At 37.9% G+C, this 27,692-nt stretch overlaps 1 protein-coding gene across 1 annotated transcript; it reads left to right on the top strand.

The window, feature by feature from the left end:
* Positions 1–24,880: 24,880 nt before the first annotated feature.
* On the top strand, positions 24,881–27,490 carry LOC113330593 (tubulin beta chain-like). Its single transcript, XM_026577406.1, has 4 exons — positions 24,881–24,918; positions 24,982–25,423; positions 26,088–26,357; positions 26,468–27,490. Exons 2-4 carry the CDS (start codon positions 25,027–25,029, stop codon positions 27,148–27,150), a joined length of 1,350 nt encoding a protein of 449 aa, XP_026433191.1. The 5' UTR covers positions 24,881–24,918; positions 24,982–25,026; the 3' UTR covers positions 27,151–27,490.
* Positions 27,491–27,692: the final 202 nt, after the last annotated feature.

The raw sequence follows: 27,692 nt of genomic DNA, 5'->3' as shown, positions 1-27,692 counted from the left end.
TTTGGGGAGCAAATTTGGTTTTAAAATTGGGAGCAAGCCCACATTGGTGGGAGAATGCACAACCCACTAGGCAGTTTGAAAAACAGCCTACAGCTGTGAATTTGGATGAAGTTTGAATAGGCCCAGTTGGTATTTTAACAGGTCCCAAAGCATAGCCCAGTAGTCTTCAGGAGGCCCAACAGGTTATTTGGAAAGTGAGGAGCCCAACAGGAGTTTTTGAAATTGGAAAACTTGATAGATTTTCAAAGATTTTAAGCCCACTGTTCTCAAAGTTCCAAAGTTGTTGTTTTGAGTACAAGGCCCAGTTAATGTTCAAAGTTATAAGCCCACAGTCCAATTAAAATTACAATCCCAAAAGTCCAAAAACACAAGCCCACTGTTGGGTTTAAAATAATATTACAAGCGCAGAAAAAATATAAACCCAACAGACAATAAAGAAGGCCCAGTTGGGCTTTGCTAATGGGTTCAGGCTTACTTGTTTTTGGAGGGAAGCCCAGTTGGGATTTGGTCCCTTTGTGTTTGTTGCAAAAGCCCAGTTGGGCTTTGGATCTTCCTAAGCTTTTGTTGAAGCCCAGTTGGGCTTGGTTCAATCTTCACTCCAACTTGTGCAGCCCAGTTGGGCTTGGTAGTTCTTTTCCTTGACTTTGAGTGGCCCAGTTGGGCTCTGAATATCTTCTTCTTTAGCTTGTTTGTGTAGCCCAGTTGGGCTCACAGCAATTGGGTCTGATGGTTCAAGGCAGGGTTCAGCAGGACAGGCTCAGAAGCAGCTGCAGCAAGGCAAATCAGCTTGTTTCAGCTTTCAGCCCAGTTGGGTCCAGCAGTTTGCAAGGCCAAAGCACCAGCCTAGCAACTTCAACACCAGCAAACTAGGCTCAGCAGGTTCACAGGGCCACAGCAGAGAAGCAGCACCAGCAGGCAGCAACACAGCACCACAGTCCAGCAGCAATGCACCAGGACCAGCAAGGGAGCTCAAGATTAACCACAGCAGCAAAGCTGCAAGTACACAGCATAAGAAGCAAATTCAAGCAAGAGACAACAGCAAATTCAAGCAGGGGAAAAAAAATTGTAGCCAGCTCCTAATGCTAAATGCAACAGCAATGCAAGTATGCAGGTGGTGAAGACGCAAACAAGAATATGCAGCAGGAATATGATATGCAAGATGAAAGACGAAGATTCAAGACAGCGATGCTATATACAATATGCTAATGAGAATACAAGATGAAACAGCAAAGACCAGGTAAACAATGAGCAAGCAATGAAGCAAGGTTATCAGAGAAACAAAAGAAACAATAACAGCGCCGCTACCGAGTCCCCGGCAGCGGCGGCAAAAACTTGGTGTGATTTTAAAAGAACCTATAACTTAGACCTGCAAGTATACAGGGTCAGTTGTAGTGAGTGAGGTAAGAAGGGGTTTGTCCTCAGGGACAAGGTGGGTGCTAAAGTTGCATCTAATGGTCTTTACTAACTGATTATATGCAAGAGTAACACAATTGTTGTTTGGTTGGGTGTCGATACGACGAAGATGATTGATAGTAACAGAAACAGTAAAGTAATATGCAAAGAAAGTAAATAGAGCAAATGATGAGAATGGTACTAGGTCCTTTGAGTCCACCACTAACTTACACTAGTTATTCTGCTCATAACACTAACCTTGTCCTTATATCTGATAAAAAAAGGGATGTCAATCCTCTGTATATCTAAGGTCACCTTAATATGAATGATTCAATCACAACTAAGGTATTTATCCTAAGCATTAACTGTCTTTTCAGGGAACAACTAATCAAAAGATCAATATATGGGATTAAGTATGAGTTGTAGTTCTTCAGCACAGTATTATTCTAACTACAATGGATACATGGCATACACTGTGAAAGTAAAGTACTGAAGTCCTAAGATTGAATTTTATTCTAAAACAATTAAACACAACAAGGTTACTGCCATTAACAGGAATAACTAGTAGCAAACTAGGGCTTCATCTAAACCCTAGCAGGTGAATTTCGAACAAGATGAAGATGATGAAATCAAACATGAACTACTTCTTGGTGCACCGGCTAATCCGGGCATATCCAATCTCACACCCAAGACGTCAATTTATAGTTTACATGAGTTTCCCCCAAATACCTAATTTCACAGAATTTAGGGTTTCAAAAAAGTTGAAATTAAACTTTACCTAAACACTGATAGCAATCAAATTCGTCGACCCATGCTTCTTATTCGTCTTCTCCTGCTCTTCCCATGCCCTAATTGCAACTCTATTCCGACCTAATTTATCAATTTCACCTCTAGGGTTCCTGACATGGGTGAGGCGTGAAATTGAGAGATTAGGAGGCCATAGAGTTGGTGAAAGTGGTAATAATGATGGGGGTAGTGATGGGTTAGTGATTTGAGAGCTCGAGTGGTGGTGGTTGAGGCGGCAGGAAGTTGGTGGCGGAGCAGGTGGTGGTTCTGCTGTGAAGAGAAGGAAAGGGGGAAGAAGAAGAAGTTGGGGTCGATGGGATTAGGGTTAGGATGTGTTTGGTTTGGGGTGAAATAGATTTAGGTGTTGTGGTGTTGAGCGGGATCATCAAGTTTTGATGATTGGTGAGGGGAATCCGTAGGATGAGAAGATGATGGATTGATCCAACGGCGCGATGGAAATGGCTTTGGGGAGACCGTTGGATGTGATATACATCAAAACTGACGGTCCAAGATGGAGTTAGGTACTATGATGTTAGACAGGAACTTCAAAGCTCGATGTACTCTGATGAAGCGACCGTTAGATGATGGAATGGATCCAATCTGACGGTTAAGAAGGGAAACGGGTTTGGGTTTTGAATTTAGGCTTAGGAAATGGATTTGAGTAAGGGTTTTGGGCCTTGGGTATGCCAAGCCCATATCTTCTTTAAGGAAAATTCTTCCTCTTCAATCCCACTTCTAGTTGATCCGGCTCTTGCAAACATCATTCTTCGCTGCCTTTCTGCGGGAGTCTTTGCCGTTTCTTTGCTCTTTTCGCTCCGTGAGTTAACCAGGCTTTATTTAGTAACTAAAAATGCAAAATTAATTGAGAAAAGTATTTATTCTTGAAAACAACGAAAACACAGAATATGGGATGAAATGGAGCGTTAGTGCACAAATGATGAGTTAAATGCCAATAAAAAGGTGCAAATATATATAATATTTGGCACTCATCACAATGCCTGTGCCTTCTCCATTGGAGGAGCCATTTACGAATATTTACCATCTTCGTGAGTTCTGAGGTTCTAACAGGTCCTCTGGATATTGCTTGTCTTCCTCCATTCCTGGGATATCTTCTATCTATGCTTCGTCGCTGAGAGGTAGGTACGCCAGAAAGTATGCTAAGATTTGTGATTTCTCATCCTTCTTGGTTTCAAATATGATATGGAACTGTTTGATCATGGCATTCCATTTTCCCACCCTTCCAATCTTTTCTGTGTTGTCGAGGATTTGACCTATCTGAGCCTTCGTGAAGACTCGGATGGTATGTGCGTCAAAATATATCCTTAGTTTTTGTGTTGCCACTACTAAGGCATATATAAGCTGCTCCACCTTGGTGTAGTTACGCTCCGCTGAACTGAGTGTCTTGTTGATGTAGTATATGGGATTTTCTCCTTGTCCTTGATCTTGTGCCAATACTGAGCTCACATCGTAGCTTGTTCTGCTAAGTACAAGATGATAATTTCACCTGGCTCCGGCTTCTGTAGGATTGGTACTGAAGCCAACTATTCCTTGATCTTCTGGAAAGCTTGCTCGCACTCCGTGGTCCACATGAACCTGCTTCCTTTCCTTATTGTATTGAAAAATGCTTTACATTTATCCGATGATCTTGCTATGAATCTTCCCATGGAAGCTAAGATTCTATTTAGCTTTTGTACTCCTTTTAATGTTTGTGGAGATGGCATTTCCATTAATGTTATGACCCTTTCGGGGTCCACTTCTATTCCTCGCTTAGTTACTAAGTATCCTAGGAATTTTCCCGAGGTTACTCCGAACGTGCATTTCTCTGGGTTCACCTTCATGTAAAAGCTTCTCACGGCTTCGAATATTTCCCTTAGGTCTGACAGGTGATTTTTCGCCTCTTTGCTTTTGACAAGCATATCGTCCACGTAGACCTCCAATATCTTTCCTATCCATGGCTTAAATATTTTGTCTACCAATCACTGGTATGTTGTCCCCGCGTTATTTATTCCAAAAGGCATCCTTGTATAGCAATACAAGCCTCGTGGGGTAAAGAATGCAGTATGCTCCTGGTCTTCTTCAGCAAGGGAGATTTGGTTGTAACTGGAGTATCCATCCATGAAGGATAGCCTTTGGTGACCTTTGGTGCATTGACCAGTTGGTCAATGTTTGGCAGCGGATAGCTGTCCTTGGGGAAGGCTTTGTTGAGACTGATAAAATCGATGCAGATTCGTACTCCTCCGTTCTTCTTAGGTACAATTACCATATTGGATATCCACGAGGGATACTTGACATCTCGTATGAATCCCGCTGCTAGTAGCTTTTGCAACTCCTTTTCTACTGCTTCTTGGTAGATATCTGCCACCTTTCGGATGCATTGCTTGAATGGTGGCATTTCTGGTTTGAGCCGAAGATGGTGGGAGACCAAATTCAGGTCAATTCCTGGCATGTCTTCCATCGACCATGCAAAGACATATGTGTAGTCCTGTAGTAGCCGTTGTAGTTGCATCTCCTCGTCTTCTTCTAGCAAAGTTTCGATGTTGATCATCTTTGGTTCATTCTCGGTGTCGATGTTGATTTTCTTTGTTTGTTCCACTGTGGAGAAGGTTTGCTTCTGAGGTCGTAGAGGAGTGCATTTATGTAATTGTCATTTGGTGGAAACATTCGCCCCCAGAGTGGCAGAGGTGCTTGTCTCCAGAACTGAGGTGGATTCGCGTACTAAGAAGGCTCCGTCCTTCACTTCCTTGGTGTTCGCCTTTCGTCTTTTTCTTTCGTTTTGTTGGAACGACTCTTTCTTCATTTAGCCTGACCTCAGCCAGATTGCATATCTTTGCATCCTGCTGGTCACCTTTGATTCCCATTTGACCTATAGGTGTAGGGAATCAGAGGTAGTGGTGATATGTTGAAGTTGTTCCTCGCAGTCGATAGACCCAAAGCCTGCCCATGATAAAGTTGTATGGAGAAGGTGCTTCCCCAACACAGAACCTTGTATTGGTTACTAAGGGTCCGACACGCACCTATAAGACAATTTCTCCTTTTGGTCTAGATACTGCTCTGTTGAAACCGTTTATTGTGCAAGTGGATGAATCCATTTACTCAGCTGTCAAACCCATACATAGGTACGTTCATAGAACAATACATTCAATGAGAAGCCCCCTTCAATGAGGACCTTCGTAACGTTCCATCCATGTATAGGAAGAGTGATCACAATTGGATCATTGTGCATCTCAACTTCTTGGTTGACGTCTCTTGTTGAGAATGTTAATGGCGTAGCCATCCATTCCTCCCAAGTGCTAGTGGGTGGTCCACTTAGCTTGAATACCTCGTGGGCTTCTAGCATTTTTCTGTTCCGAGATAACTCAAGGATGTCTTCGAGTAACTCCTCCTGACCTCCGCTGGAGAAGGTAATCATGTTGATGTATTTTCCGTCCAGAGGTAGTTCTACCCTTTTCTTGGAGGCTACCTCAGTATCAGCTGGTTGTATCTGCACGTACTCCATGAACTTGCCTTCGTCTATGAATCTCTGGATCGTGTTCCTTAGGTGATAGCATGTATCAGTTGTATGCCCGTAGTACTGGTGGTACTCACAATATTCTTTAGACTCCTTTGTTTTATCCGGTTTCTTTCCTTAGTGTTAGGGTATGGCCCCTAGTGTTAGGGTATGGAAAACCCGGCTTTGCTCCTTCCTTGCTTAGAATGTGGTGTTCAGCTTTGTGTAGACTTTATCTACAAATTCTTCTCTTTCTCTTCTTATGCCTTTGCCATCTCCATATTTGGATCTTTTCTCTCAAGAGATGGTTCTTCCCCCGGCTTCATTTTGCCTCTTAGGTATCTCCGGAATTAGTTCCAGAGAGTTGGTTCGTTGCGGAGCTGTTATCTTCTTTGCTTGTGCCCTGGGGTTGTCCTTCTGGATTTTTTCAAGTTTGATGTAGCGATCTTGGACAAACCTAAGCTCTCATTCGAAATCAAGGGATCGGTTGTGAAGCTCCACGAAGATGGCTGAGGTTCTGTCAATTTCATACTTATAGCAATTAATGCTAATTTCTGGATTGACTTTCCCGATTGCTTGGCATGTATTTAGCCACCTGTCTGTGTATTGCATCAATGTCTCCCGGGGCCCGATAGATAAATCAAATAGCCTATCTAACCCTGCTTTTGTTGACTTGTTGTACATTTATGTCTCCAAGAACACCGTAGACAATTTCTCGAAAGAGTCAATTGAGTTTGCTGGTAAGTTGTCATACCAAGCCATTGCTAACCCTTTTAAGCTTGCAGGAAAGTACCTACAAAGTACTACCTCATCTCTTTCCCAATGGGCAAGGACATGAGTGTAATACCGTAGGTGTGTTGAAGGATCAGAGGTATCATTGTATGCTTGAAACGTAGGTACTGGACATTTTGCAGGGATAGGCTCCCTCAAAATGCGAAAAGACAACAGCGATGTAGTTGTTTCCTGGAGCACCTCTTCTAGCCTTGCTCCTGCGTGACCGGTTTTTAATCTTTGTATCTCCTTCCGCATTTTATCCATTTGCTCCATGACCATGTTCACATTCTGAGCATCTCTTGAGAATGTATCATCATAGTAAGACTGAGAGGGCTTGTAAGTTGGATCCACTTCATTTGGATCATACTGCGTTCTCCTGGCTCCCCCTGGTGGGTTAGCCTTTGGTGGGTTAAGATCCACCCTTCGTCTTCCTGAGATAGCTCCGTTCTCACGCCTCTTTAACGGAGGGTGAGTTTGGCAACCCTCGATCCGCACATCCAACATATCTTTTAGGTTCTGGTTCTCTTGGGCCATCGCGTGCATTGCATCCTCATGCTCCTTGTTACGGAGTAGAAAAGCTGCTACTTGTGCTGCTATTTGATCTTCATTGTGTATTCCACCACCCTGAGGAGTGTTGTCGGCCGGATCCTCAGAGTTATCCACTCCTTCTTCTACGATCGGAGCGTCAGGATCTAGCTGGATCGGAGTTAGTTTCCCAACCCGCGTCCTGTAGGATCTAAGGTTATGGGTAACCCTACGTTGGCCGCAGGTGGCTTTGTTACATTAAGATGCTTCGGTAGCAGCATGTCGTAAAGTAGCTTTGCTCCTGATGTTTTCCCCATCCCTTGAGCAGGAATAGGTGGATTATTAGCGACTTTTCTTCTTGCTATTTCACTTTGCCCGTCCCCTGCTTATGTTCTTTGGTTCGCTTGAGATTACTTTTGAGATATTCCTCTCGTAACTGCTGGTCGTGAGCTTATTGGTACATCACTTGGTTTCTGCATGACTTCGGCTTTTGTTATCCTGCTGTTACAGAAAAAACGACAAAATCTGCTACTTGGGTGCCTTCGTCAAAAGTAGCACTTAATGCTCTAACACAGAAGACGGATGAGCAGCTTTTTCAGAAAAATGACTGAAATGACGCCTGGAAAGACAGGTATTAACTTTTTTATGACACCCTTGGAGAAAACAACCTTAAACGTTGAAAACAATTGAAAAAAATGCCAGATCTTTTTGAAAGATGGGGTATTAAATGCTTGAAAAGTTTTTTGCTTCCTTAAATCCTCGCTGAGATTCTTCAGTGATCAGAGGTACTCAGATCTGAAGGATGCTTTGTTGGAAAAGGTTTTTTAGTACAAAACAAAAGTTTTGACGTTTTGCAAGTACGTTTTTGGAGAAATTTTTGTAGATCTGTAAGATTGCGAGTCTTTAGAGGCTATGAACTCCAAGAACTTGAGAAAATAATGGATGAAAAAATAACTAGAGAGTGAGATTCATCGCAGTTGAACTCAGATCTTTTCGCTAAAGAAGATGCGTAAGTTGAAATAAATGACGGAATATAAAAACTAAACCTGGTGAGCAAAACCTTCTAATGCCAAACTGTGACTACTAATTTTCTCATAGTCTACATAATGTAAACAACTCAGAGGATCTAGAACTATTTAGTAATGATACCTCTGTTGAACTGATAATACTAAGTAATAAAAGATATCTAAGATCACGATAATAACGAAGGACACAAATATAATGTAAATGCTACTAAGTTATCATGAAACACAAGATATTACGTGGTTCGACTTTCGTCTACGTCCAGGGGGTAATGAGTGATTTATTTGTATTAAGTTGTGGTGGTTAAAAATATCTTAAATGCTTCCCAAAGTAATAGAGAGAACGCAAGTTGAAGTAATTACTTAAGTTCTAAACATTAAAGAGGTATAAGCTTAAGATTAGATCTTCTTCTCCTAGATATTGAATGCCCCTAGTTTGTTGGTGAGGCTTGATATTTATAGCCTCCTCTGCTCCAGGTATATCTTTGTTGTCTTTGGATCCATCGTTTCCTGATATACCTTCCGTACAAATGGTACCTTCGTTCGCCGCGTGCTTTCTCCAGTCGAACTCTGCCACCTCAGTTGACCCATGTTCCTTCGGGAACTTCCCATCCTTAGTACAGATTGTACCTCCGTTCACCGCTAACTTTTGCCAGTCAAATTCCGCCACGTCACTTCTCTCCACGCGCTTTGGTTATGCGTGTAGATAAGAGTTTTGTGCATTTAATGTTCATTAGATGCGTCATCTACCTCTGTCCCTTCGCCAACTTCCTCTCTCTAGACTAGGCTTTACTTTATCCATCTTGGCCGTCGAGGTATCCCTTCTTGGGATGAGATAAAGTAGATCTGCGAAGGTATCCTCTGCCACTTAGGTTTCTATGTATAGCGAGGGATACACATTTATTCTGTATGCGACCACTAAGATCGTGACACGTGCTCCGCAGAATATTGGTATTCACAATGTTAACCTACGTCCACGGGGAAAGATGGTAAATTTATTAATGATCTTGGTACAGAAGGGTGTGAGAACTCCATTAAAGAGAGTATGAATCTCTTAAAGTAAAGAGAAGAAGTGTAGAGAGAGTCATTTCCCGAATTCCTAACCAACCCAATTGTCCCATTCCAAGAGAAGATAATGATGAGTATTTATAGATCCCTTTGTGTCCAAGATATCTTTGTTGTCTTTGGTCCTTGGTCAAACTGGTACCTTCGTTAATCGTTCACCACCTCAAGTCAGACTATGCCACCTCAGCTTCCTCCACGATCCATCGTGAACTGTGAATCCTCCGTACAAGTTGTACCTTCGTTGGCCGCGTACCTTCCCAGTCAGAAGATGCCACGTACTCTGAGTCTACGTGGTTGAATACCACACACCTTCGTATTAAATGGTGTTCAGACTGCTCTGCTACCTCTGACAAACAGACACACCCATGTGCCTATACTATAGCCTATTGCTAACAATTAGTGACTTGGTATACTCCGTTTTAGAGTATTTTGCTACTCCCACCTTTAATAGTGCACCACACGTTGATGGAGATAGCTTCATAATTAAGCCTTCTAAGAAGCGATTAGTATGTGTTTTTGTAACATAATAAGTTACTCCACCTTTAATATTGTGCCACATGGCCCAATAAATTTTTGGTATCTACATCCTTGGGTATTCACTCCCCTTTATAGATACAATTTATCACACCTATGTCTAATTTTGTGCTACATCTCAAACTTGCTGTGTGTACCAAAGCGATCAACCAGTGTATCATACCTAATGCATGTTTATTTCTTTTTCATCGTACAAATATACCAACAATGAATACTCAGAATCACAAAAAGGATATGTTAAACTAAAAAACATTGATGTTTTTTTTGACAATATAAAATTGATTGACACGTATATAATGTTCTCTCAATTCTCTATATAAAAATAGAGTTTTTTCGAGCGACGTGGTTAACCGGAGCTTCTGGTTGATTCTGGCCCCAACAATTTTTTTAACACAAAATTGGTTAAAAAGACCAAAATCAAAAATCCTGGGTGAAAAGGACATTTAGATTTTGATACTGTTTAAATGGAGAAAAATGTAAAAATAGTCAGGATGTAAACAGTTTCATCCTACCCATTTTCAAATACTTTTTTTTATTTTTAATTTATATCAAGATGCATCCAGTTTCATCCTTGCTATTTTTTAAGTATAAGTCAGGATGAATCCAGTTTCATCCTTGCTATTTTTTTGGTGTCCATTTCAACCATACTAATTTTTACTCGTCCATTTGAACCATGTTTTAAAATATTTGGACAAATGACCCATTTTCCGTTTTTTTTAAAAGGAATTAATTTGACGTGGCCTGATGAAAAATGTGGAAAATAATTTATGGTTCCACAAGATTTTTTTAATGGAAAACGTATTTTTTGTCTCCTAAAGTAATTATCTCAAAAAACACAATGTTGCAAAAAATACATTCAATCAAAAATAATCATACATTCACAATTTCATCGTAAAAATCAAAATTAAATCAATCGTGCATCAATTACTGAATCAATCACATAATTAATGAATTAAAAAATATAAAAAAATATAAAAAAATGTCTAATATCCGGTTATAATTCTTAGAATCCTTCTTTTCCTAATTAATTACAACTCCATTCTACCGATTAAAGCTAAAGAATAAAATTACACTTCCGATTAGAATTAGAAAAAATAAAATTATTCAAATTGATCATGAGTACTGACCTTTGAATCCGACATTGTCTCTTTCTTGCAGATAATTTTCTTAGTGATCCTATGCAAATGTAAAAAATTAAAGATTATTAGATTCTAAAACAAAAAATTGAAGCAAAAATTGAAATATAAAACGACCAATACAAAATATAGCATACAAAAATTTAAGCAATGATAAAATAATAAACCACACTTGCATATTTTTTTTCTTAATTTTGTTCGTATCATAATTAAAAATTAAATAAATATAGCCGATTTTTAATTTTGTTATGTTCTGGTATGTAATATATTTTTTATACAAAAATATTTGCAATCACTAATTAGGATGATTTTTCTTTCTAAACCAAGATGTTTTTTTTCCTGGAAATTTTGGGCTTGGATGCTCTCTATATAAAGCATTCAAGCAAAGGCACAATGTCACCATTTTCGTGTTGTTTTTTTCTTTGTTCGGGTTTTACTTTTTTATTTCTCAGTTTTTTTATTAATAATAATGGTGATTTTTGATTTGCATAATTCTCACCATGTCGACGATAGATTAACGCATGCAATTATGCATTTAATATTCTGTTCTGTGGTATTTGTGGGAGGAAAAACTTAAGCTAGCCTTTTCCTTCAAAAAAAACTCATAGGTTATTTTGTTTCTATATATTGACTGATAATGCAGACGCGCAACATATAGATCTGGTAATTTTTTTATTTTTTTTTTGTTTGTTTTGGGTTTTTTTTTATGTTATGGTATGTGCGATGTTCCATTATCAATACTAGAATTAAGAGAAAAACCTAAAAGTCCCCTGATCAACTTCTAGATCCACGATAACCAGCATTTAACCCGCACCAAACGTGCAAGTTTCTTCCCTTACCGTGCTCCGATGAGGACAGTATAATCCAAGCACCAAATCGTAGAACCAGAGGTAAAAAAAATAATATGAATACAATTTTTTCTATTCAAAACTCTCTTCGAGCTTTAATCACTTGTGATGATATTCTCTATTAGTCATTCCATTGGAATATAGAAAACATTCCCGAAGTATGAAATCAATAACAACAACTAATCATAAAACCAACCAAAAATGATAAAATTATGTATGTGGAAAGTAGGAAAGTAGAATCGGTAGGTAAAAGTAAACAATATTATCTTTCTATGTTATTTTTGGCAAGTAGAACACTATTTCTAAATATGTCGTATAATTTCCTATCTTTTTCCAAAAGATACTCTTCTCGATCGGGTCGGCGTCACTCTATAAAACTTCCAACCCAAATCATTCCCATTGTTTTAGCTTGCCTCTCCTTTGAACAGGTTGAAGCTTTTTAGGATTTTGTCTGCAATTTTTCTATTTAACTTATTTTTTTAGTTTTATTTTTTTCATCCGTGGTTGTGTGCGTTTTTTTCCTTTTTTTTTCTCTATTTTGCAGAGTGCACACAATCGATATTGCCTCTCTCTCATTCGACAACAGCTACGGTAATATTCTCTATCATTTTTTCGTTGTATTTTCAAGAGTGATCAAGACCTACATTTATTTATTTATTTATTTTCAAGTCGACTGTTAAAATCTTGATCTTTCAAGTCAAGGTATTTGCAAAATGTTATTGTATCGTTTTGAAATCTTTAACCGTATCAGATTCCAAAAAATCACACAAGGTATATTTGCATCCCTCTCTTTTATCTGCACAGTTTTTTTACTTTTTCTCAGGGCATCAATTTTGTTGTACCAATTATTGATCTCTTCTTTTTATTTTGCGATCCGCAAAGATGAAAGATTTTATAGAAGGCCTACCGGAGGTAAGCGAAGATGGGATCGAAATAGCATACAGACCCAAGAACTACATGATTTATAAAGAGGGTACTGGTATTACTTGAGGGTGATACCAATCAATATAGGACAAAAAATATTAACAGATCTCGACCGTCGGATCGCTCAATTGGTATTACCCGCTCTAATATTGGTATCCCTTTATAAATCATGAAGAACTAGAGCTCAAAAAGAGCCGCCAGAAAGAAACAAACAAACCTGCCCACTATTGATCTCTTTGAATCCACTATAACCAAAACAATGAAAACCCTTTGTACATGGAGGAAAACAAGTCACTGGTTTTTTGGGGAAGTAAAGAGACGAGTGTGTTGTCGAGACTCCTCAACCGAGCAAACTGTTCAACCTCACACAGATGCACTGCAAAGGGAGTGCTTAGATTCGAGAGATCAATCTGTAGGACTCCGGCCTAAACCAAATCAACGGCCGTTCCAGAGTCAATTCGGTGGCAAAGAGGGAGATGGGTTGATCTGTAGGAAGGAAGCTGAGAATTGTGTGGGATCAGTAATGATCAAGGATTGTGGATGTGTTGAAGGTTTCTGCAATTTTGGTGAACTGATGAGTTCGAAATAAGTTCTGGTGGATTGATGAATTCTTGAGAGTAGTTACTCGAGAAATTCTGTGTAGACAATTGCTGATAGCTGGTGATCATTCGTTGTTTGTTCTTCTTCAATCATGGATTCAGAGACTTATTTATATTGTCAGAGTTATGAACACCTTGATCCCTGTAAGTGTGACGGTTTCTTGAGTGAAAGAGTGGGAAAGTGAGAGATCGTGGTACAAACAGTTCCAGGTCGTGCGGAGACTGGGTTGATCATTTACCCACTACTTTGCTAACTCCTCAAACCGTTGACACGACTTACTCACATTTCTCGTTGTGGATGAATCCACGTGTTGTAGGCCGCCAGACCAAAACTCTAGTTGTTATCCCCCAATTTGACGTGATTGATGCCTCACGAATCGTGGAGTCTGAGTGACAGACGTGTATTGATTAGTCAGTTGTTGATTGGTGAGTCTAGGTTTTGTTGAATCGAGCATAAGTGGTGAATGCTCAGCGATTCATGGATCGAACATGTAATTCTCTGAAATGGTGTAAGTATTGTAGATTCAGTGATGAATTACTGATCAGCGAGAGCAAGTATCGCTCGATTCGACGAATTACTGAATATTGAGAATTTGATGAGCAACTGAGCAAGTATTGCTTAATTCGACAAAATAATGAATGTTGATAATTTATCGTGCAATCGAGCAAGTATGCTCAATTCGACAAATTACTGATAATTCACTAAATATTGATAGATTCGACGAAATATTTATTGGTGACATGACTCAATAAAATATTAAAATATTGGTAGATTACCAAATACTATATGATTAATTCAGGCGTTGGTTGCTGAATCAATATAAATTCATTAGTTCTTGAATCTTGCTCAAAATGATGATTCGTAGAACATTTTATTCAAAACCCTAATTTCAGATCATAGTTGATGGTCGCTGAAATAGGTCATGAGTGATATAAGGACCGACCACATGGGATGACGGGCGTCCATGTGGTGCCCAGTGCTAGAATGAGCATGCACCAGGGTTCTCAGTTCGAGAGTTGGTGAAAGAATGATGATTAAATATCGGTTTCATCATTTACTGAAATATTGCTGGGTTCAACATTAGGTGATAAAACCTAGATATGAAAGGTGATGACCGACCAAGAGAGCATGGGACCGGCTCTTGGTGGGCACGTGACCAGTTGTTGGCCGTTTGAGCAATCCCCAGGTTGGTTGAAGAAAGTTTGGGCCCAATACGAGTAATTGAGCAAATTAGGTCAGAATTATGAAAACATGTGGGACCGGAATTGTGCAAACCCTAGGGATGACCCTGGTTGATCATGAAGGTATGCACACGTTGCCGTGGCGTCCATGTCTCCATACTGAGAGTTTTAGTATTTCCTGATGTGAGTTTGAGCAACGTTGTGAATTTTCAGAAGAGTTTCATCTTGACTGAAATTCTTGATTTTTGGTGGAATGAGCATGTATGCTCAATTCATCAATATTTTGTAAATATTAAAATAAGTGTATTTTAATATATAAAATTGTTTTGGGAGGCTAGCCGGTCGTGTGACCATGTTGGCTTTTGGTTTTTCATGATTCGAGCAAAATTTGAGAAGTTATGACAAAATCATGATTTTTGCTCAAACCCAGGAGTTTCATGAATTGAGGAAAATAATAATTATAAAAGATTAGGGATTGCAAGGTGTGGGACTGGCCACGGCTAGGGCATGGTCGGACGGTTATGTTGCCCGGTCCCGCACACCTTTTCCTAATTTTATATTATTATTTTCATGAAACTAGGATATATGGAGGATCCATGAGTTTTGTTGAAACGGAGGAGTTTCATGAATTTGGGGAGTAATAATTATAAAAGGATATGGATTGTGAGGTGTGGGACCGGCCACGGCTAAGGCATGGCCGGCCGGCTAGGTTGCCCGGTCCCGCACACCTTTCCCTATTTTGTAATATTATTTCATGAATCCATGAAGTTATGGGAAATTCATGAGTTTTGCGCAAAAACAGGGAAAGTTTCTAAAATCAAGGAGTTTTCATGAGTTCATGAAAATAACAAAATATGGCAAAATAATAAAGGAGGCATGGTGGCTACGGCTAGGGAATGGCCGGCCGGTGGGCCCGGCCCCTGAGCGCCTCTTATTATTTTATTATTATTTGTTGTTTTCTCCAGTTTTGCGTAGGATTCCTCACCTGTCCATGTTTTTGGATGCTCGTTTGTGCATCCGGGTGCTCAGTCGTGCATCATTGTCGAGTACACTTGCACCATTTTTGTGGGGCTTACTCAGCAATGGTCCAGATGCCCGATTGTTGAGTATTTATTACTAATTTATGAAATTCAGTGGAGAATGATTCATGAAATTGAGCAATAAAAGTGAGTAGTCATTTATTATCAGTCCATAGAATCAGCTGTGGATTTGACCATGGATTGAGAATAATAAAATGATAATTTTATTACCATCTCATGGAATCGTAGATTTGACCATGAAATCGGAGTAATAATATAGGTGGTGATATTACCATTTCATGAGATCAGCTGTGGATTCGACCATGAAATCGGAGTAATATTTATTACCATTTCATGAGATCAGCCGTGGATTTGATCATGAAATCGGAGTAATACATTTATCTATTACCATTCCATAGAACCGGTCGTGAGTTTGACCATGGGATAGGAGCAATAAGATAAGATAGATTATCTTATAGGAATTCAGTGGTGAATATGACGTAGAATTTAATCTCTTGCGTATAGTCAGTGAATCAGCGAGTGTTGCCAATGTCCCGAAGACGTTTTGCCCTCTCAACATTTCATGTATGGAGGACCGCCTGAGTCTATACACGGACACTTTACATAGTCAGGGAACAGTGAGTGTCACCGGCATCCTGAAGGCGTTATTGCTCTCAATCTTACGGAGAACCGCCCAATCGTTCTTCTATGTAGAGGCGAATTCCTCTATGTAGTCAGGGAACATTGAGTGTCACCGACATCCTGAAGGCGTTAAGCTCTCAATCTTACGAAGAATCGCCCAATTACGTTATTCTACATAAAGGCTATGATGAAATGCCCGGTGTCGAACGCTCCAGAGAGGCCTTTCGAGCGACATATGCATCATACTTCGTAAAACACGAATCGTCACATGGATTCCTGAAGTCGTGTTAGAAACATGCAGTATCATGATTTTACGGTTTTGACCTTTGTTGAAAATCCACCATCAACGCCCTTTACCCCACAACCTCCACATTATGATCATTATCTCACGACCTCCACAAAGAAAGATCTAAAATTAGAATAGGTAACTAAGAATATTATGAAATGGATAATGATCAATTTATCTATTTTTAAATATAATATTTTTTTAAAGGAATGTTTTGATAACTACTGAAAAATAAATACATATATGTGAATTCGACAAACTGGTATAAGTAAATGTTCTACCTTAGTAAATTCATTTGGTTTGAAAAATGAATAATAAACTAGCAATATACTATCGTGCTGGCATAGTTCTTTCAGTTAAAGCACTTTTATTTTTGCAAGTTGTCGTAATTAACAAGACATTTTTAAAAATTTACGAATCAATTTTTTTCGTTGAGAACCTGCAACCATTTTGTCCTGAGGGTCATATGCTTTGCCTCTTAACCAGTTGCATAATTATTCTTTTTCTATAATTTTTTCTTATTTGGTTGAAATAACTGCGATCGAGCTTTCCAAAAATAATTTGGCTCTTCTATTGGGGCACAATTCTTATTTTGCTTGGGGCCACATATATATCAGGACCGACCCTGCTTCGCCCCTTTCCATTTTATTGGGACCTTTGTAATGGATGTGCAGTATGCAAACCCTTTTTCACTCATTTCTGGTGATGTAACTATATTTGTATCCTTCTTCCTGTGTTTTAGGTCTACTATCAGCCACGATAGCTTCTACTATGGTAAATTATTGCTCAAATATACTTGAAAAATGGGCGAAATCCACCATACGGTCCATATATACTAAAACATGAAAAAATGGTACTGGTTATCTTTGCACCGACAAGTGCAACCTTTAAATGCCGTAAAATTTATGGCATTAAGAAATTTGAGGCAAAAAACCCATCACAGAAATGTAGTCGGGAATGGTGTGTCGTCTTTTCTGACGGCACATTCAACTGATAGAATTCCATTCGAGGTACAAGGGAGTTCAAAGTTCAAAAGTGTAAAGCAAGTATAGAAACAAACAACCGAAGGCAGAAAAACTGAAGGGACAATGCATATGATATAACCGTCTTTGTTCTGAAACATTAACTAACTACTTAATTTTTGGGTTACCCTTATTTTTTAAAAGCAGATTTTATTTTCTGTTTACTTAAAACAGAATGCATTGCAGAGAACTCTGTTTCCAAGAAAATACTAAGTACTATATTAGCTTAAAGAACAGTAATGATGGTTGTGGTAGAGTAATCTTTATATTCTGTCTATAGAATTTTGCATCCATTAATCACTTGGTCAGTGTTTGGAACTTTGGATAACGAGTAGTTTGTTACAGAAGTTGCTAGGCATTCAAAAGTAGTAGTATTTGAAAGGGACAAGACAACAACAATAAAACCACGTTTAAGTAAAATAAAACCACCGATATTATTTTAATAGTTAGAAATTTCATAGTATCTATAGCCTAGTTAGTAATTTGGGATTCGGCAAACATACGGAACGACAAACGTACGAGTATTATACGGTTTTGTAAAACCCAAATTCAGTTTTGTAAAACCCAAATTCGGTCCAAAATTCGGTCAACGGAACGTGATTCGTCAGTAATTCGGAACGGCATACGTACATGTATAATTTGATTTATAAATGTGAGTTCGGCTCTGAAAATTCGGTATCTATATATAATAAATAATTAGTATTTATAAGGTCATAGACTAATTTTTATGCATATGTGTGAGTTATTTAAAGAAAAAATAAACTTAGTATGATGATATTAATAATATATATAACATTAGTCATCAAAGAGGACGTGGTATAGTGGTTTAGATGCTTGGTTAGCGAGTTTTAGATCTCTCTCACCTTCACCTTCAAATTTCTTCTGTCATTTTTGTTTCATAAAAATTACAACAACGTCTAATATTGGGCCGTGTATGCTTGGGAGGCAGTAAAGCCCAAAAATAGGGCCTTTGAAAACGTAAAAGCTAAAGAGTTTCTGGCGAATTAAGCGGACGTATCATTCAGGATACGTAAAGTTCGTGAACGATTCGCGAATAATCCGGGAATGCCACATAATACGCGTTTTGAGTTCGGAGTTGCAAATGTACGCGAATAAAACGATAAAATTCGTGATACGGAAAAAATCGCGAATGATTCGCGAACTTACTAACTAGGATCTATAGTGGGTACTTTCGCTTAATTTCGGCACAACAATAACCCTTAACCAATTGCGCTGGTATTTTGTTCAGGGAATGTTTTCTCTGAAAAGTGAGAATTGAATACTGGTATTTTCATCATAATACATCATCAATTGGCTGCTGGAGCAGCTTAAGCATCAATCCTATAAACTCTCTGTAAAGTCATGTGCAAGTATGATATTTTTTTAACCTCCACTTTACCTCTGGTCTTTTTTCTCTTAACCTCCACTTTATTTGCATTTAACAATAACGTTTGTGGAAGGTTTGTATATCGGTAACTCCTCTAACTCCATATCTGATGATGTCTAATAATAAATTAAAAATTGTTTAACTTTTTAAGAAGGGCTCATGCAACATATCGTTCCCTCCTCCGTGTACTTTCTGCCATTGATCGTTTGTTTTAACATAGGATGATCTATCTGTCACCTGCATAGCGAGAGTGTTTCATTATCATCACCATGCATCACATATATATTATAGGGGGAAAACATCAGGCTTAACCATGCTAAATCATTTAATAATGGGACAGAAGGAGTATTAGAGAAAAAATGGAGCATATAGCTTTTAGTCAATCTATAAAGCTATATAACAAAGATTGTAGTTTTCGAAAATATGGACTATACACAAATGACATTTTAATTTTTATTATTTATTAGTTCATGAATTATTTTAGTTGAATATTTTATTTACGAATCACGGAATTAATTTTGAAATATGGATCTAATATTTCATAAATAAGAAACATACCGCACGGGTGAAAAACTAATTTGAATCCGATTTTCACCATTGATCACTCAGTTAGAGTGCCATGCCGGATGCATCAGGATGTATTTTTTTTTTCTTTTTGAAGCATGGCTCGGAATCTCGGATACATGTTATTGCCTTGTACATGTTACAAATATTGTCAGGAGCCAAACCAAAATCACGTGGGAGGATGGAAGTCTTCTTCAAGACTTCTGGTCAACTCTTTTCCAGAGTGAAGTGTTGTTGCACGTAGCAAATGAAGTCTACTTAAAGTCCAACTAAATGTGGATATCTCCATGGACCACCTCCTTTTTTTTGTACACTCACTTGTTTAACACTCCTTTGCATAAAGATTATTAGTATGAAATGATATCTTTGCCTTTCTCTCCAAAACAAAATCAAACGGAATAAGAAGAAGAAAAGGTACGAGAGTACTTGAAGTGATCCGGAAGAAATGATCCTGAACACACAAAGTAGATCTCCTCATGTTTTTTTGCTTTTGGTTTACTTTATAGCAACTCGTGTTCAGATTTAAAGATTAGCTATGCATAATTTTGATACTCTCGGCCTCCTTCCTTTTCTGAACCTCGCCAAACGCATGTGATGTGATACTTGATACTGAAAATGGGACCAATATCGAATATGGATCACTCTGTTATATTTTATTATATAAAATTGGTTAAAAAGATCAAAATCCATAATTCATGGATGAAACAGATAAGTTTTGATACTGTGTATATGGACATGAATCAAAAAGATATTGTTCAAATATCCTATTTGGATATTCCAGGAAAATAGAAATAAAAATCTACCTTTTACCTAAAATATCCCTTAACTTTTTAAACCCTTTTATTTAAACAATTTTTTTTCTTATTTCCCCTTTAAATTTTTGACCGGCAATTTATCACCTATCTTAATCATTTTTCTCCATTAGGTCGATAGCATTCCGGCAATTTTACCGGTAATCGTTCGACTGATTCAAGAGAAGATAGTGAATTTGCAGATTTATTAAAAAGATTCGTATGGACTGTCAGATCTAAGTTGACTTGAAGCTTATCCAGATTCAGATAAGAGCAAGATTAAGGATATGCCATTGATTAATTTAAAGAAATTGATACAGACCTATAGAGAAGTAGACCTGGTGGTTCAATTGAAGGGATGAATCACGAAGTATTTAATTAGCCTTCGAGCTAATTTTGTGCACGAAAAAAAATGAAGAAACCGTGGATAAAATACCAAATCCAAATATGCGTGTGTGATTGTTCTTCTGTTGAGTTTGGATGTAAATGTTGAAGATGATGACGCTCTAAGTGATTTCTATGATAAATTAATCGGAGATTCCTTTGACATATGCTCTGTTTGGTTAGGTAGATAGCTAAGTGGATTGGTCGACTCTAAAGCAAAAGCAAAAATGATTTTGTTACTAGGAGTCGTCTTGGCGGTGGTAATGTCAGCGGATCATGTTAACGCTATTGCTTGTTGCTTTTGTGGTGATTTTTATCGACGATGGTGCAAAAAATGATTATCCAAGCCAGGATGCATCTAGAATCATCTGGCTATTATTCGAATAAATTTTTTTTAATTTAGTTTTAGTCTAGATGCATCTAGTTTCATCTTAACAAAAATTCGAATAATTTCAATGTTAATTTAGGACAGGATGTAATCAGTTTCATCTAAAGTATTTTTTCCTTTTTTTTTATATATATCTTAGTTTAACTCATCATATTTTTTCAATCTTAGTTTAAGCAGGATGCAACCAGTTTCATCCTTGCTAATTTTTTATAATTTAAAATCCTATCCAAAAATATAAATTTTATTAAATTCGGATATATATTTTGGAAGTTATGAATTTTTTTGTGGTTTATTTTAAAATTGGAGAGAGAAAGTACAAAAAAGAAAAAAAAACCATAAATATGAAGGACATAGTTGTCTAGGATTTTTGATGTCTATTTCACCCATACTTAATTTTTACTTGTCCATTATAACCATAATTTAAGAATATTTGAACAATTGATCCATTTTCCGATTTTATTATTGGTACATGGTTCCAACTAATTAGGGTGGAGACTGGACCACATTAAACCCATTTTATTGATATTGTAATGAAATTGTGACGAAATTCCTAGTTGATTATTGAGAGTGCGGTGGCTAATTAGGTCGGTACTTGGTCAGTTGGTCGGATCAGTAGACAGTAATGCTTGACTGTTTGAGTAAAGTCCAAGTCAAATGTATATCCACGTTGATATAAAAACATAATGCATTAATGCTCAGTAGAATAAGTTGTGGATCTAGATTTGGATACACATCACATACAACACCGTTTTGACGTTTCCTAAAATAAAGACATCTTATCATGTTTGTCGTAACCGATACCTAAAAATGCTTCTCGGATCTCTTATATACTGTAATTTTGAAACCTTTCTTTAACCTCTGGAGATGCTCAATTTTGCATCCTGCTAAAAATTTGAAAATAGTTTCTTACATTTGCCGCCTAGAAATCCAGTTTAACTAAATACTACTCGCGATGAAAAAGAAAGTGATCAGTAGATATTATCTAATATCTTAGAACAGAAGAAGAAAAATCACACCTAAAGTTCGGGTACAAGATAATCATAAATGCCATGGCCACCCAATGAAAAAGTTCATGGCTCTGTCACTGGATGAAGGGAAGGCAAGCGTTTAAGAACGTTGTCACTGGATGAGAAAGTTCTGTTAATAGTTATCAACTTGAGACTTCCAGCTGTCAGGGGTTGCATATGATCTCGTAGAAGACAAGTACAGTGTACAGGGTAGGCTCTCAGTGACAAAGAGGACGATTTGGATGCGTTTTTGCAAACGTCTTCGGAGGAGGAGGAGTCAGGTGAATGACTTTTTACTCTCATTTTAGGATTTTACTTCATGGATTTCCTATTGTCTAAGACTTTGTCTATTTCATATTTTCGTTGTTTGGTTAAGGATTTGGATGGATGGATTTTTATAACTTTGCATTTATGAATTACTGTTATTCTTTCAATGTGTCTAATCTAAGAAAAATGAGGAAAAAAGCAACATAATTGAATTTTTGGTGCACTTTCGGCTGGGTCGATGCTTCACAAAACCTAGCCGAAAATGCCTATTATTGTTGTAAAATAAACTTTCATAACCGTAAACAAGAAAACGGTTAGAAACTCCCAGCCGTAAAAAAGATAACGGTTTGGAAACCCATCCGTAGTGGGTCAACGATTGGGAAAAACCTAGCCGTTGTCGGATCTGGACTCCCTGAACAACAATGAGTCATGTTTTACGGTTAGGACTGAAAACGTAAATTCATTTACGTCTTGGTCGACCTAGCTATTTCCTAGCCGTTATTGTAGCAACGGTTTGGAAACCCATTCGTGTTGTATTACGGTTGGGACTTTCCTAGTCGTAAAGTACTCTGGTAACCCAAAAAAAAGGGCTCCTGATTACGGCTACATATCCAGGCCGCAATTTTCTTCCACGGCTAGTAATACCATCTGTAATTCTGAGAGATAGTAATAAATCAGATTTACGGATGGAAATCCCAGCCGTAAATATGACGCACCATAAACTCTGCAGTTTATACATAATTACGGCTTGGTCGACCTAACTGTTTCCTAACCGTAACTCCCTATAATGTTTTTGTACCAAACCAGATAGGCTAGTTTTTTGAATTTTGAAAAATAGATCAGTTTGAAGACTGATATATAGAAGGTTCTAACTGTTCAACCACTTATTTAAACTTGAAAAAACTCCATCTCCATATAACCACCCATTCCAAATCAAAATCACACCTTCTACACTAATAATCTCTACTAAAACTTCTACAAACTCAATGCAATGTACTCAAAGGATAAACTCGACTTTACTTTGGATGAAGACTTATCTCTTTGAATTTTTTTTGTGCTATGCTATCCAAAGAAGGGATAAGAACGAAGGAATGGTGGTGTACCAAGTCAATCTTATTGGAAATAGATTTTTGAAATTTTTTGTAGTGAAACAGGTAACACTAACAACCGCGATGGGATTGAATTGTATATTCGATTCTCAAACATACGCAAAAAAGTGGAAGAGTATATGATTTTACTTCGTATGTGCAAGCAACTTCGACTTAGAGGTGAGACTGATGAAGAAGTCGTAGCTCAAGCTAACAAGGAATGGATAAAATGGAAAGATTATAATTTCAACTTCGAAGCTCAAAGGACCATCATCAAAGATTTCTTGATACATCAGAAGGGATGTTATTAAAACCAACTGTGTAATGGGGATATATTAAGCATGTAATGAGTTTTATTGTGGTCTAGTTAATGAAAGTATTAGTAATTTTCAATCTTATTAAGAATTCATGTTGAATCAAAAAAATTCTCAACTTTCAAATTGAATATGGACGGGAAAATTATGTAAACCCAGCCGTAATACAGACTCAGGTTATTCTGGGAAGAATAACGGTCAGAAGTTCTTAACTTCCCAACCGTTTTTATGTGTTCACGGCTGGGAGTTCCTAATATCCCAACCGTTTGGTCGATTTTCGGCTGGGTCGACACATTTATCCAGCCGTAACTACAAAAATTCCGGAATAACCTCTGATTTTTGACGGATTTGAATTGATTAAATTGATGTTGTGATTTGATTATAAGGTTATTTTGGATTTTGGGAAGGGTTTCATCATTTTTCTTCAAAATCACCAAAATTACCATTTTTCCTTCTTTAAAACTCAAAATAATCAAGTTTTGATTTGCAAAAGATTAATGTTTTGATTAGTCTAATCGATTCACTAAGACTGATTAGTTAGCTTAATCAATTTAATTAGTACTAATTAAATTAAGGGTAGATTAGACATTACAAAAAAGGATAGATAAGGGGTCCTATGGGTTGTTATTTCATGACCCCATTAAGCCCCCAAAAACCATCCTTTTAAAGCCCCAATAATAGAATTCATCAATGAAACATTCCACAAATAAACCAAGTTTAGATCTCTCATGTAGTAACTTCGACTAGAACTGGCAATACAACTAGTGTAGTATGGTCATAAAGTTTTCTTCCTTTCGTTTTTTAATATCATTTACGTTTTTAAAGTACAGGTACTATCACATTTTCAATTTAGTTCTAAAAATCAAATGGAAAAAATAGTAATAATTTTTTTACCAGAACCGAAAGTAGTAAAAGAAAAAAAAATCATTGAATCTCCTGAAAGTGAGGGTGGATCATTTTCTAGGGTGTATCATTTTTATCAAGCGAGTATAATAACAATGTCAAGTTCTAACGAGACATCGGTGTGGCTACTATGCGGTCTGACCGTCAGATAGATGGTCCAAAGCGTCCAAATGTAAATGTGTGTAGGACCGTCCGCTCTATCATTGCACCTCCTTTGCATACGTAGACAAACATGGCCCAGCAAAATGACCACAATCTTACCTCCCACGATCTAAATCCGGCATTGCCGTTCTATTATTACCGAGTTTCCCTCCCTTTCTCATCCCCTCTAAAACATGTTCAGTTATAGTCCTCCTCAAATACATATCCTCCACAAATTATTACGGTCGGATAATCTTTAAGGTTAGGATCTCGAGAAACATCAAACGTCAAAAACACGATAATGACTATATCAACATCAGGAGTAAAATAACAGTTTGTCCTATATATTTCCCTCCTTCCTGGTTTTCCGAACTCACTCATCAACCCTCGCATAGACAGATTTTCGATCTTCTTTCTCAAACCCCCCACGAAAAAAAAAAATTACAGTGGGAAGCAAGGCCGTAAGGCGGAGCGAATCCAGAAAGATTGCCTCAGTAAAAAACGAAAAAAAAAAACGAAACCCTAAAGAGAAAGAAGAGAAGATCGAAAATGCGAGAAATCCTTCACATCCAAGGAGGTCAATGTGGTAACCAAATCGGAGCAAAGTTTTGGGAAGTAATATGTGATGAACATGGCATAGATCCAACAGGAAGATACAAAGGAGATACATCAGATCTTCAATTAGAAAGGATTAATGTATATTACAATGAAGCATCAGGTGGAAGATATGTACCTAGAGCCGTACTTATGGATCTTGAACCAGGTACTATGGATAGTATCAGATCTGGTCAATATGGTCAGATCTTTCGTCCCGATAACTTTGTTTTTGGTCAATCTGGTGCTGGTAACAACTGGGCTAAAGGTCATTATACTGAAGGAGCTGAGTTGATTGATTCTGTTCTTGACGTTGTTAGAAAAGAAGCCGAAAATTGTGATTGTCTTCAAGGTTTGTTTTCTTTTCATTTGCTATTTGAATCTTCATTTTCATTTGGATCTTGTGATCTGAAATAGATTTATGTTGTTTTCTGCAGTTTTAGGGTTTCTGTTATTTGATTTTTAGATGAGTATGAGATTGTTTAATGTATTTAGATTTGAGAATTTGTGTATCCGGCAGTGTTTGATAGTATAGATATTACCATGAAGATGATATTTGGTAAATCATGATTTGATTGAGACTATACCTGCATTTTGAGATTGGGAGTGCTCATTTTGTACATTAATATGTTAAGTTAATGGTTCCGTGTTAAAATTTGAAAATCAATGTTTGTCTGAAGGGGAAGGGGGGGATAATTTGAAATTGTTCCTGAGATTTGTGATACATGATGAAGAGATAACTTTCGTTTTAGTTGGTTTTGAGTTCGTAATTGGTAGTTGTTAGGTTAATTGAACTACTGCACCCCTTTTCTATTTTCTAGTCCTTTGCGCTGTCATTGAGCAATACTTTAGTATGATATACCACGTTTATTGTCAACTCGAATATGAAGATTTTATTTTGTAGTTTGTACGTAACAGGTGAAGTGTTTCTTATGCATAGATTCCAGAACTAATGGGTAACATAATTCTTGATCACAAGAAGTTTATTCTTATTGATTTGTTGTAATTTTCCTCAGGTTTTCAGGTATGCCACTCTCTAGGAGGTGGTACTGGTTCTGGTATGGGAACCCTCTTGATCTCCAAAATTAGAGAGGAATATCCAGATAGGATGATGCTTACATTCTCAGTCTTCCCATCACCAAAGGTCTCAGACACTGTTGTGGAACCCTACAATGCCACTCTCTCTGTTCACCAGTTGGTGGAGAATGCAGATGAATGCATGGTGCTCGACAATGAAGCTCTCTATGACATTTGCTTCAGAACCCTAAAGCTCAGCACCCCAAGCTGTAAGTTTTGTTAAGTTAAGATAAATGTTTCTAGTTAGAAGTTTCAAGAGGGGAAATGTCAAAAGTTTAGCTTAAATTTTTTAACAAGGTTTGGTGTTTTTGTTTTGCAGTTGGTGATTTGAATCACTTGATTTCTGCAACCATGAGTGGTGTGACTTGCTGTCTGAGGTTCCCTGGGCAGCTGAACTCAGATTTGCGTAAGCTGGCAGTGAATCTCATTCCCTTCCCTCGTCTTCACTTCTTCATGGTGGGATTTGCCCCACTCACATCCCGTGGTTCCCAGCAATACATCTCTCTCACCGTTCCCGAGTTGACTCAGCAGATGTGGGACACCAAGAACATGATGTGTGCAGCAGACCCACGACACGGCAGATACCTCACTGCCTCAGCCATGTTCAGAGGAAAGATGAGCACCAAGGAGGTTGACGAGCAGATGATCAATGTCCAGAACAAGAACTCCTCGTACTTTGTTGAATGGATCCCCAATAATGTGAAATCTAGTGTCTGTGATATCCCTCCTACTGGGTTAAAGATGGCGTCTACATTTATTGGAAACTCTACATCCATCCAGGAGATGTTTAGGAGAGTAAGTGAGCAGTTCACAGCCATGTTTAGGCGTAAGGCTTTCTTGCATTGGTACACTGGTGAAGGAATGGACGAGATGGAGTTCACTGAAGCAGAGAGCAACATGAACGATTTGGTATCTGAGTACCAGCAGTACCAGGATGCCACTGCCGAGGAAGATGAGGAAGGTGAATATGAAGATGATGGTGAAGGAGAATATGAGAACTGAGTGCAGCCCTGATTCTAGGAGCGGCCACAATTGGAAGAACCAGCGAGAGTTTTATTTGGATGATGAGAGTGAGTCTTATTTTCTCCTTTTTTCCCGCTTATCTACCTACTACAGTAGTACTCTTTTATCATGTCTGTGGCACATTATTGATGTTTTTCCTTTTTCATTCTTAAACCCGTCTCCTTGCGGTTGTATCCTTCTGTTGATCTTAAGAAAACATCGTTGTTGAGTGTTTAACTACTTGGATGTTTAAAGTCTATGTTTTTGTTTTCACCGGTCATGTCTTTACTGTTTTATTTGAGCTTGAAAATGCTGATCAAATGTATAAAGAGGTTATGGGTATTGCAAAGATACAACAAAGTATTATGCTGTTGGAAAAAAAAACGATTGAGAATGGTAATGTTTGTATAATGGAGAAGAAAATTGTAGGTCCGAAGTGGCTTTGTAAAAGCGCTTTTTGCTGAATTTCTTCAGAACTTGCTCGTGCAGCAACTATGACTGGTAACGATAAGGTCCTTTAAATCGTTCAATCAAAATGCCAG

Source organism: Papaver somniferum, unplaced genomic scaffold (assembly GCF_003573695.1).
Source record: "Papaver somniferum cultivar HN1 unplaced genomic scaffold, ASM357369v1 unplaced-scaffold_118, whole genome shotgun sequence".
Lineage (NCBI taxonomy): Eukaryota > Viridiplantae > Streptophyta > Magnoliopsida > Ranunculales > Papaveraceae > Papaver > Papaver somniferum.
The sequence above is the reverse complement of the archived record's forward strand: the minus strand, read 5'-3'. Positions and strand labels throughout refer to the sequence as shown.

Coding starts and splice junctions, on each gene's coding strand:
- LOC113330593 (XM_026577406.1), top strand. CDS start 25,027: ATGCGAGAAATCCTTCACATCCAAGGAGGTCAATGTGGTAACCAAATC. Junction 25,424..26,087: donor AAATTGTGATTGTCTTCAAG/GTTTGTTTTCTT, acceptor AATTTTCCTCAG/GTTTTCAGGTATGCCACTCT. Junction 26,358..26,467: donor AAAGCTCAGCACCCCAAGCT/GTAAGTTTTGTT, acceptor TTTGTTTTGCAG/TTGGTGATTTGAATCACTTG.